The sequence below is a fragment of the Gobio gobio genome, assembly GCF_949357685.1.
Source record: "Gobio gobio genome assembly, chromosome: 4".
In the NCBI taxonomy this organism is placed as follows: Eukaryota; Metazoa; Chordata; class Actinopteri; order Cypriniformes; family Gobionidae; genus Gobio; species Gobio gobio.
In genome coordinates, this window is record NC_137100.1 from 60,327,447 (window position 1) to 60,340,376 (window position 12,930).

Sequence of the window (12,930 nt, forward strand, 5' to 3'; positions counted from 1 at the left end):
ACTTTAAGTGCAAGACTGTCATACTGCAAATATTCTTTTATTCCGAGGAGCCTGAACAAGGTAATTTTACCAATTTATACTTTCATATTGCATGATTTTGAAAGCATGTTCCTTTTGTAATGTTAACTAGTAATCTTATTGTCCATTATACCAGTTTTCATTCTCTAACAGGGAGAGACGTTTAATAAGAGATGGATGGTTTGGGACCAGCACTGTTTGGATTAATTTTAGTGTCTTTCACTGTTTCTAAACCGGTAAGAACACTTCATATTTTAATATTCACAACCTGACTGTTTACTTATGCATTCTCATATTAAGCTCGTTTACTTTGTGGTAATTTATACAGTATTTGTTTCCTTACCCACTTGCCACTTTGTATGGAATTTACTTGCACACTTAAGTTTGTGAAATGGATTAGCAATGATTAGATCCTTTATCTCTAAACAAATGTGTCTTAAGTTTTAAACATGTATCTTTCAAAGTCTTCTTTGTAAACACTTGGGTTTTTCTGAATTATTAACTTGGTTTCTTATTTCATTTTTGTTTTACACAGTAAAAAGTGATCAGTTGACTTGACTTAAAAACAGTGACACGTTGCCTTAAGATTATTAAAGGGATGGTTCACCCAAAAAAATGAAAATTAATCATTTACTCAACCACATGTTGTTCCAAACCTGTATGAATTTCTTTCTTCTGCTGAACACAAATGATGACATTTTAAAGATTGTTTGTGGGGCACCATTGACTTGTATGGAAAGAAAATACTATGGAAGTCAGTAGTGCCCCACAACTGTTTGGTTACATTGTTCAAAATATCTTTGTGTTCAGCAGAAGAAAAAGATTTATAGAGGTTTGAAACAACTGATGAGTAAATGACAATTTTCATTTTTGGGTGAACTATCCCTTTAAGTAAATGAACCGTGCGTAATTGAGAAATGAAGTTATGTGAACTTGACAGTTCCACAATAACTACATTTTTTTAATCAGTTTATTTACTTAAAGTAAGTTTCCTTAAAGGGTGCATAAAACACAGTTTCTGCCAATCTCATGTTGATCTTGAGAAGAGTCTTTAGTTTTAAAAGATTCTTTCTGAAAACGGCCAAGCTCCTGGAGGCGTGCAGTGGGCGGAGCTAAAGAGTCACGAACACACACACGGCATTATCCCTGGATAACTTTTGATTCACTATACGTTTATGTTTACATTTATATGCACTTGCGCGCCGATTGTCAACAAAACGGACATTTGATGCAGTTTCACTCACCGCCTGCGGATTCGATTCATGACCGGGAACAAACAAACACACTTGCAGAACTCTGTTGCTGCTCCGGACGCTGGGTTTTTTCGGGAAGCTGAACAAGGTTATCTTTCCCTCACAACCAGAAACACACTTCTTTAGTGACATTGTTGAATGTTGACAACGCTTTTAACCTCGTTGACGTACGCGCACGCTCATCCGGGAGAAGTGCCCATACAAGCAATTCTGCCCTTTATGACATCATACAGGGCCATACTCGAACTTTCTGAAACTTGTTTGAATCCTGAAGGAGTGTTTTTGGTGCAGAAATACTCAGTCATTTGTCCAACTCATTGAAATTTTGGCCATGTTTAGCATGAGAATCCAACTCGTTAACAGTGTAAATAAGTCAGAATGCATGAAATGGTATTAGACTATTTCTAATACTATTTAAAAATGAAGTCAACTGATCACTTTGTACAGTGTGTCTGTGTAACTGTACAGCACTGTATAACGTTTTAAAGAAATTGCAATTTATTTTTAAAACAAAAAATTTGCTTATCTATGTACAATCCTCTGACAGGTTAGTCTATATCACCGGCTGACATTATCCAGTTCTGAATCCTCTGAATCAAATGAGTCGAGCTCTTCGGAGGAGATCACAGTACTGACAAAGACAATACAACCCATTACGCTGAACACCATGAGACCGGACGACCTGCACCAAACCAGCGACCATACCGCACCCCCAGGCCTGGCGCAGACCTCGCCTCACCCTGCCAACACGGAGCAAAAGGTTGTGGAGGTGGACCTGAATACAAGCCTCGGTCCTCTTCAGCCGGCTGTGCCAGTCACTGCTGCACCAGATCTCGTGGCTCCAGACGTCACCACCCCAGAACTACAATGTTACACGGTAGCGCTCACCAGTCCGGAGCCGAAACCTGCCAGAGGAGATAACGTTTAGTTCAGTCAGCTTGCTTCTATTTTAAGTATAGACAAGCCAAGTAAAAAAAAATGTGATGGTGTTTGTAGCAGGCTTGACCAACCTTGTATCCCTTTCACTGTTCTTAGCAGCAGTTGAATTATCTTCAGAATTACAGTCTAACTTTCATCTGATGCATTTGTTAAAATGCTGTTTTTCATCTACATTTTTTTGTTGTTGTTACTAGTTGAAATATATTTCAAGGGATAGTTCACCTAAAAATGTCAATTCTGTCATTAATTCCTCACCCTCATGTCGTTCCAAACCCGTAAGACCTTCGTTCATCTATTTTTGAAGAAATCCGAGAGCTCTCTGACCCCTCCAAAGACGGCTATTTAATGAACACTTTCAAGGCTCAGAAAGGTAGTAAAGACATCGGTAAAACGGTCCATGTGACCCCAGTGATTCAGCCTTAATTTAATGAAGCGATGAGAATACTTTCTGTGCGCAAAAACAACGACTTTTTAAGAATAACGAATTTTGTTTTAGCTTGTGTACGTTTCCTACAGTTTCCATTGTAAATAGTGCAGAGTCCTCCGATACTGTTCATGTGAGCACTGCGTGTGTTTTTACAACGGAAACGGAGTAGGAGACTATTCAATTTCTTTCCAGTCTGTGTCAAAGTTATTTTTGTTTTTGCACAGAAAAAGTATTTTCGTCAAAGGTTGAACCATTGGAGTCATCCACTATTTTAATGTTTTTTTACTACCTTTCTGGGCTTTGAAAGTAAACAGTGGACCTGGTGAAATATCAAAATAAAATGCCAAATACTGTGTGGGAAAAAAAATATTTAAATACAAACACACTACTGTATATTTTGAAAACAGATACACAAAATACATGTGAAAACTGGCCAATCAGTGAAGTATGACTATAGACCCTTTTCACATTTCCGGGTTTCTCAGAGCTGAAGTCGTTATAGTTGGGTTAAATATTATAGCCGTGAACGAGAGAATACATTCAATATTTTTCTGTGTGCCCATTTGCTCACATAGCAAAAGAAAAACGCCACAGTTGTGATTTCACAACTTTCAGAAAGAGGGAAAAAATAGAGTGAGATTGATAACGGCAGTGAAAAGAGAGAAACATGTTCATTTAACTAAACATACTAAACACCCTCACAGCAGCGGTAGCTTTTTTTAATTGTAATTTGATGCAAAAGTAATAAAATACAAAGTATTAGTGTTATAAATGTACATATATATTTTTTTTTAAATGAAAATACAAAAAACACTGCAGGATTTACGATATTGATGACCGTTAAAACACGTCATCAGTCTGTGAAAAGGGTCTATTATTAGGCTGAAACCAAGGACCTGTTCTGAATGCAAACATTGTTTACAACTGCTCTGAAACTTTTGTTTTTATTTCACCTACCTAGTAGGACTCGCTCAGTGACAATTACTCATAAACAAAAACAGTTATTTATTGAATGACTGATGACATGAATGTTTTAAACGTTTGTGTGCAAAATGCCAAACAGAAGCCATTTCTATCCTTATTTCTGACCAGTGTACACTGTAGCCTATTACTTGTGAACACTACTAAATAAATTGCATTTAAACTGTGGGAACTGTTGAGTCAATATGGTACTCGTAAATACCACTGCTATAAACCCAAAAGGAAAATCCTGAGGTATCCTGCGACGTGTCATGACTCGGGAATACATACTGAACATCTCCATTGAGATTTAGTATAGTAGCACTATTTGAATGTTTTCTTACTTGGATTATCCCACAATGCATCCCTGAAGTGTCAGCAGAGACCGTGTCAACTAGACCAGGGGTTTTCAATCTGGGGTCCCCAGAACATTTCAGAGAATACAAAGACCAAGCAAAAATGGAAAAAGTCTACTGAATATTCTAACGGTTTCATTTCTAAATGTTGCTTTCCTTTCTTGCCGTATACATTCCAGAATTGTATATGTTTGCTTTGTATCTTGATTGAGTTTCTCACTATAGTCCCCTTTATCTTGCTCACTATGCCGCTTACATACATTTATTGTAAAAGTTGCTTATTCAAATAATTTTCAATTGAAAATGTTCTTCAGGTTTATACAACCAAAATGAATAGCCAATTTAAGTTGGGAAACAATGTAGTAGTTCTGTCACACTATTTATCAACTGTTTAAATATTTAGTAGATGGATGTACATAAAAATAAATGGATTTTAGGAAGGTTCATCATATTTGGGGGTCCTTGGCATCTAAGTTTGAAGACTCCCCAGTTAAGGCCTCCTTCACTTCCCCTCCGTACAGATGAAAATGTTACCGAAATGATCGGAAACAACTAAAAACAGCTGCGCATGTACGTATTCAAACATGCTTGCCTATAGACTAAACGTTTCAAGGTTTACGTTCTCTAGCCGCCGGGCGCTGTTGCCGTGCGGATGAGCAGCCGGAACGCATTGAGAGTTTTTCTATTTTGGTTGAAAATGGTGTCGTGTAAGTGACCCCAAAGTAAATAACTAGCTGGACAGTAACTTTTTAAAGCTGCTGTACAGCCAAAACAATCTCTCATCCATTCATTTCCTATTATCACTGTAAAGCTGCTTTGAAACAAACTTTGAAAAAAAGCGCTATAGAAATAAAGGTGACTTGATTATTCATGGTAGTTTTGAATACAAGCGTGTCAATAACCACCACTCTGAAATCAATGATGTAGTTTGTCATCTCAAATATAACCTTTCAGGTTGAGAAAAGCACCATCTCCTGCGACTGAAAGCTGCATGTACTTGTATTTCACAAACCTTTCAGTGATGGTGAGCTCAACATTCACTGCTGCCAGCCAAACACAACACGTGAAGGTCACAAATAACACACCGCTGCAGGAACAGGAGATACTGCAGTTATTAATACTGCCATATCATAACAGGATGGTGCAATCTAATGGGTAATGATCTGACAAAGCTGGTTTAAACCCCACAGACGGCAATTCATGAAGTTTTGCCACCGTTGTTTTTGAGAGCTAGTAATTTCATTCTCAAATATGCCTGAGAGTCTGTCCTACAAATACCAATAATATCTGGAGTCACACTCCAAACAAACTTCTGAAAAAAATACAGTGGACAAGACATTTTCTAGAAGGAAATTTTAGGAACATAAGATAACTTCAATTTTCTTTTATTTAAAAAATAATAATACGCAACACGATCATTTGGTTTTATTTTTGTAACACAGTTACAGTTTTGTTTGCCCAGCATTAAGCAATAAATAGCATTACATCGTTTTAAAAATCAGCAAAAGTCTGGCAATGGAGTCCACTGTCCCTGACTGAATATCTGAGCTCACCTTACTTTTAATATTATTAAAAGAATATTCTTGATGGATGATGAGGATTCAGTAATCAAATCAGATCATAGTAAGGGTTTATCTAACATTCGTTATGACAAAATGCATGTGGAAAATTCAAGAAATAGGTATGTTGCAAATCCTACTGTACTAGAACAGTTGGTTTCCATCACAGAAAAATAAAGGTGGCTCAAAAAAAAAACCCCGTCCTCATCCAGATAAATCCAGCAAAAAAGAGCAGTTGTACAGTGAGAAGCAGTGAGAGAAAAGAGTTTCAGTTGTGTAAAAGCTTAACTGGGAGAGGATTTGTGAGCCCAAACGTCACTCGTGGTGCGGCGTGTCGGTCTCCTCTTCAAGCGGCTGCTCCGCGGGCTGTTGTGCGTCTACAGCAGGGGGTGCAATCAGCCCGCCGTCCTGTGCCGTGTTGTAAGAGCCACAGGTGCTGCACTTCATGCCCAACACGTGGAAGGCCACAGTGCAATGAGCCTGGCAGTCATTGCATATGATCTGCGAACAAACAGAGTGAAGTTGACTTATTGGTGAAAATGTATATGCATGATGAAAATCTCACAAATATTTCACAGTAAAAAAAAAAAAATTTCGAAGGAAAAACTAAAAAGTACACTATTTAACTTTTGTCCGTTTATAAACAAAACTGCAAGCGTCTTACGGAAGAACACTGAACACTTCCAAACACAATTTGTAAGATTGATTCACGGTGTACATTTTGAGCAAAGGAAAGTTACATAGTGTACCTTAAAATAAATAAGGCGTAAAGAAAATAAAGCCAATTGAAGGAATGAAGCCAACTTTAGGGTAATTTTTTAATTTAATTTTTAGGGTCACTTTTTTGTCATTCCCATTATTTTCTTTCCTGTACAACAATAAAAAGTACTATAACAATGACATTTTATTAAGTAAAGTATAAATTAAAAGGCCAATTCTAAAAATAGAATATATAAAAAGGTAAAAATAACTATTTTATTATTGTATTTTTTGCATAACAGCAGAGAATGCCATTTTTATCTCAGAAATGAGAACTGGGGAATAACAGGAAATGTGCTTAATTGTTATGAAAACAATAAAAATCATAATAGTCCTACAAATATAATTAAAAATATAATGAGGTTTTTTATTTTACACATATACATATATATATATACACATATATATATACACATATATATATATACACATATATATATATATACATATATACATATATATATATATATATACATATATATATATACATATATATATATACATATATATATATATATACATATATATATACATACACATATATATATACATACACATACATACACATACATACATACACACATACACACACACATACACACACACATACACACACACATACATACATATATATAACAAAGTATTTTTTTAAATAAAAAAATACATACACACATTTATTATGTGTTAAATAAATGATATTTATTTATTTATTCATTCATACATATATATTTTTTTCTTTTCGATTAATATATTTGACAGCACTAATATTTGTGTGTGTGTAATATATTTATATATATATATATATATATATATATATATATATAAATAAAAGATGAAAGACTCTAATGAAAATTTTAAATGTTGCCTTGAAAAAACTGAAGCTATTACTAAAAAAAACTATTACTAAACCTAACAATAACATACTTAACTAAAATATTTAGCTTTTCAAACTAATAAAAGTGATAAAAGAACAAACTAAAATTAAAACTTAATCAAATAATATTAATAAATACTATAATAGTATATACACATTCAAATAAAATTCAGGTCACTCTATAAATGCCAGGGGAAAAAACTAAATTACTACGGCCACATGTTGTACAATAAAATTATTATATTGAGGTTCACATTGAAATGAGCAAAGCAGATTTCTCCACATCTGAGCTGAACCTTCCTTTTACAACTGCAGGGTAGGAGTACCTCTTACAGACTCATTAACAGATATTCACTTCTGCTTGCGTTTGCATTACTCCTCATTTGCATGCCCATTGGGATAAAGTGTCTGCTTAGTGAATACATGCAAATGAAGGCTCTGTTACCTTCACTGTAGTATCCTGGTACTCTGTGGGCATGGGAGTCTGGGCAATTTCCATATCTTTCTGTTCCCAGAACTCCTTCATGTTCAAGGCCGAGTGCATACACAGGGGACAGCGGTAAGCACTGCGGGACAGACCGCCAGATGTAAGCACATCTCTCGAACATTGAACATTATCCTATACAAGCCCATGACTGGTTCAATGAGGATCACAACACGTAGACAGTTTAGAGAGGCTGATATTGTATATCAGATAGCTGTGACACTTCGACAGTTAGAGAAATGTCACTATGAATATGCAGAATTAGCAACAAGTCATAAGAAATCATTAATACAATAGTCGCTAAAACAACATTCCTTACCCAGTTCTAAACATGGCCTCAAAGCATGTTCTGCAAGAAACAAACAAAAAAAGTGTTTTTACATCAAATCACATGGCCCACATGGTTCAGGGCACCAGATGATACACACACAGTGATACATTTAATTTAGGCTTTTATTCACACACAAACACTGATCAGCGAACATAAACACAAGCTCAACCGAACCTGCTTGACATGCAAGAACAAACCTCATTGGTTCTCGCTGAATAACTAGCTTCTGGCGGTCAGCAGCGAGTCGACATGCGCTAAAAGAGTAACCCCCCCCCCCATGCTGCGTTTTGTTTTGCTCTATCCTCTGCGCTTCTGCATTTGTCAATAAACATGCGCACATCTTTTAGCACAAGTCAACTTGCCGACCACTGACCGCTAGTTATTTTAATCTATAAAGTTTTAAATATGGATATTTTTCTTACACAAACGTGCCACTTCGCTTCAGAAGGGCTTTATTAAGCAGCGAAATGTGAAACGTCTTCACTTGAGCTTGCGTTTCCGGCATTCGTATGTGTTTGAATGGAAGTCAATGGAGCGAAAAGTGTAGTGTGACCGCTCTTAACATAACAGATTATCAAACACTCACTTGTGTAGCAGATGGCCACACGAGAGCACATGAGCCCCTATTCTGGACGTGTGGATGTCCTCCATACACACAGGGCAGTTCTGCCTAGAGACGTTCTCAACACACTGAAACAACAAGCACTGCTTAATATTTCACTAATAACAACACAATGATTAAGTAACGTACAAGAATCAGGAGAAGACTTGTCATACCTTGTGATTATCTTTAAGATCAGTGGCTAAACATAAATTGCACTTTGTACAATGGAAGTATTTCTCTCTTGGGCCAATTCTAAAAGTGATAGAGGAGAAGAAGGTGAGAATTACAAATGTATTGCTTCGGTTCAATAATGAAGGCACCTCTCATTTGTAAGATGTTTTGAATGAAAGTGTGCGCTACATTAATAAATGTAAATGCCATGCGAACCTGCATATCCCGCAGGGCTGGCAGTGGTACTGCTTCTTGTCTTTGTCAAATAGATGGCAGATGTCACAGTAATACTCCCCAAACTTCACTTCACATTCTTTACATGTCTGTTGAGCCTGATGAACATAAAATGCACAAGAGTTTAAAATGTTATCAGAGCTTAAAAGCAATAAGAAAAATTATTTATACATTTTGTATTAAAGGGTTACTTCAGTGATTTAGCATTAAGCTTTGTATTTAAACTGGGTCATTTATGCAGTAGAAATGTGAAATTATTTTTGAATTTGGTGCCTTCTAGACTGAGAAAAGACAGAAAATGTATTTTTGTCTCATGTGGATGAAAGACAACAACTCCCAGAATGCACTTGTTTCGCTGCCCTACAAAGCCACTGCATACCTTCATTTTGATACCGTCGGCATACCTTCGTTTTGATCTTCATAGTAATACAATCATTTCGTTCAGTTAGAGAATAAACACTACAATTAAAAACTGAACGTGTCTTTTCAATAAAGTGTGAGTGAGCCGAACAAAAGTCACGGCACAGACGCAGCAGTGTCAGATTTCATTCATCACGAAGAGCTGAGCAGAGCTGAGGTAACGTTAAGCGCCAGTCTGGCATGTTTTCAGATCGCATATGGAAGCTAAACTATCACAGGAATTCATTGAAAAGTTGAAACACTCACTTTACTCGGCACCTCGCTCCGTTATTATGATTGTCCGTTCGGCCGTCTGTGTGTTACGTTCTGTGTGTGAGATCTCTCCCCTATGGGCGGTTTGATAACATGCGGAACAGCTCCAGCTAGTGGCTGTAGTCTCTAGCCTCTGGCCAAAAAATCCTCAGATGACGCAAAATGACGATATTTGCGTCATCTGAGGATTTTTTCCAGAAATAAAATGCATAATTCTCTCGTCTCAGGTGGATATGAGGGGGGAAAGTACCATAATTTGAATATACTGCCGGGTTTCTACTGATACAAACCCTAATGGTAAATCACTGAAGTTACCCTTTAAAAGGTAGGGTAGGCAATTTTCAGAGAGGCTAGCAATAGCAAGCTAGCTTTGAAAGCTTAAGACCACACCCGGCCTTCAGAGCCACGCCTCCTCCGACGCTTAAAAACAGCTTGGTGTGTCCCGGGCTTAAAAGCACGTAACATTACATTAATAATTAACGTAAACTTACAGAGCTCTAGTTGTACCGCCTGACTGCTGCATTTCGGCATTGATAGTGTTGACACAAAAACGCACAAGTCCGAGTCTGAGGATGTGAACAGCTCCGTCACGGGTTGCCATCTTGTAATTACGGTTATGACATGAACGCAGCACAAGCTAGTTGTTCTTGGTTCAGGAGGAACTGTAAAGGCGGCTGCTGTTTGTTTTTGGTGCTCGGTGACTTCTATGATGTCTACAACTTTTCTATTTTACAAAAAAAATGTAAAATGTGTGTGTGTGAATGGCAATGAATTATACGTATGTAATTATAATACATTACAAAGACAGTTTATTCATTCTTTCGCTTTTGTGGCAAAATATTATCCAGAAATAATACCCAGACATCTTGACAGGTTTTATGAGAATCACAAATTCTGTGATGTGTTCAGAGCTAAGCTTAAATATGACTTTACCTCTTGAATAGTATTGCATGCTGCACATTTGACCTCTCGGACCTTAAATCGGTCCATTTGATGGTTCTCTTCACCGTCATGACAGAGTCTGCAAACATAAAACTTCCCACAGCAGGGCGCCTGCAGAGAGACACACCACAAATACATAATCCATCACCATCAATGCACATACAACAGTCCGCATATATTATATAGCAAACACATCAAACACTATCTACAGTCTCTACTGACATACTTCACAATATGTTGCAAGTACAAAAACTAAAAAATGCTATATCTTTGAGTAAAGCAACACGTCTAAACGAACCTTATTTGTTGCCTTTAAACCAACGATAATTAACATTTTAACTTCATAAAGCAAAGCAATCTTATATTAAACATAAAAAATAGTCAATGGGTTTAATAGTTAGCTATATGCTAATTGCATTTGTTTCAATCACACGTTACCGTGCGATCACTGAAATTTACCCAAACAATCATGCTAACTTATTGACATTGGCAAGCATATGTGAACACAACGCGTAATTAAATATCGCTTACTTTTAACAAACAGCTGCGAACATAATGCTCACATCCAGCTTCAGTCGCGGCCATGTTTCATTCAAATGCGAGGGAACTTTATTTAACAGTCAGTCAGCTCCATGGGTTTCTTAGCGGCTAGCTTTAATTTTATATATTTTTTAATGATACAGATTTGTAGGGTACAAAGGGCTAAAGCCACACAAAATGTGCGTTTCATTACTCCCATAGTATATGATTGCAGATATATATATATATATAAATTATGTTTGTATATTGTTTATATATGTGTATATTCGTATTGAACATTTAGGGAGCAACAGATTGTGTGTGAAAATAAATCATAAAAGTGGTTCATTTGTTTGAAAATCTTATAAATGTCTAAGTTAATACTTGTTCAAAACAATCCCTTTAGCAAAGTTTGAACTATTTTCTGTTTATTTTGATAAATAAAATAATAAATTTTTGTTCAATAAAAATGCTATTAAAATATGTTAATAAAGGCTTGAAACAAAATAATTTTAAAAAGTAAATATGCTGAAAGCATTGAAGGAGATACCATAATAATTTAATATAGATTTACAGTAGTAACAATACATGATATTTTATTATATGATATGATTAATATCATATTTTCATTATAAATATGGTAATTATCTCTAAGGTGGACACCCAACTTAATATATGATATTTACAATATGAATCTAACCACCATGTCATGTCAACAAATGGGAAAGTAAATAACTATTTATTATCATGTTAAATATGGTGCCTTTAGAACCTCAACAGCAGGTGCGCTTTTTACCCCAAATACCATACTTTTACATTTTCTTCTTTTTTTTTTCCCTTTTACATATTCTCCCGTTATTGAAAAACTGTTGGCTTAATTACCTTGAACAAAACTGAAAATCATTAAGAAGACCTTTGTCTCTAAATATATTCAATAATTGTAGCAATTCTTATTTGCTACTTAAATCTACAAAAAAATTTAAAACCTCAAATATTAGATCAAATTAGAGCAGAATCAACTTTGCGCTGCTGCCCGCGTCAAAGATCAGACAAATTTCCGCGTGCATCTTGAAAAGCGGAAGTTTTGGAAAGTGCTGAGACAAGTTTTTGTCTAGTGGTTTAGAGGAAAATGAAATCAAAGTGGCCTTTTACCCGGTGGAGCCTTTAGCCCAGTTGTGCCCTATTACTTATTTGTCCTTTTGTTTTTATATAAAATCATCAATATTGCAAATATCATTTGGTGGACAAATCCTTTATTAGATGAACTGCAAATAAAATCACACCCATTTCAATATCTTTAAGCTCACTGAGAATAAAAATATCTTTTATAGAAGTGCCTTGGCCAAGATAAGCAGCCCAAAATTTCATATCACCCTGTAGCCCAAGTTGCCGACTGAAGCTAAACAGGGTTAAGCCTGGGGAAACTAGGCCTGCGATGTGCATACTATCCATCCAAAATAGTATGTGTCATGAGTTATATTCAATTCTATTTAGGGTGGATAGTAGGCACATTGGGATGCAGGGTAGGGTAGCTGCTGGAAGAGGTGTTAGTGAGGGCAGCAGGGGTGCTCACCCTATGGTCGGTGTGGGTCCTAACGCCCCAATAGGGACACTATGCTGTCAAAAAGCACCATCCTTCGGATGAGACATTAAACCGAGGTCCTGACTCTCTGTGGTCATTAAAAATCCCACTATGTCCTTCAAAAAGAGTAGGGGTGTAACCCCGGCATCCTGGCCAAATTTGCCCATTGGCTTCTTTCCATATAAATACTGATTGGCTTCATCACTCTGCCTCACTGTTTGTCACGAACTGAGCACGGTGACAGAC

The 12,930-nt window shown here is 36.4% G+C and overlaps 1 protein-coding gene across 1 annotated transcript; it reads right to left on the bottom strand.

The window, feature by feature from the left end:
• Nucleotides 1-5,299: 5,299 nt before the first annotated feature.
• On the bottom strand, nucleotides 5,300-11,188 carry rchy1 (ring finger and CHY zinc finger domain containing 1). Its single transcript, XM_079814983.1, has 8 exons — nucleotides 11,115-11,188; nucleotides 10,575-10,694; nucleotides 8,952-9,067; nucleotides 8,738-8,816; nucleotides 8,547-8,650; nucleotides 7,949-7,978; nucleotides 7,591-7,711; nucleotides 5,300-6,013 (listed from the first exon to the last, which is right to left on the bottom strand). The coding sequence occupies exons 1-8, from the start codon at nucleotides 11,166-11,168 to the stop codon at nucleotides 5,828-5,830; spliced, it is 810 nt and encodes a 269-aa protein (XP_079671109.1). The 5' UTR covers nucleotides 11,169-11,188; the 3' UTR covers nucleotides 5,300-5,827.
• Nucleotides 11,189-12,930: the final 1,742 nt, after the last annotated feature.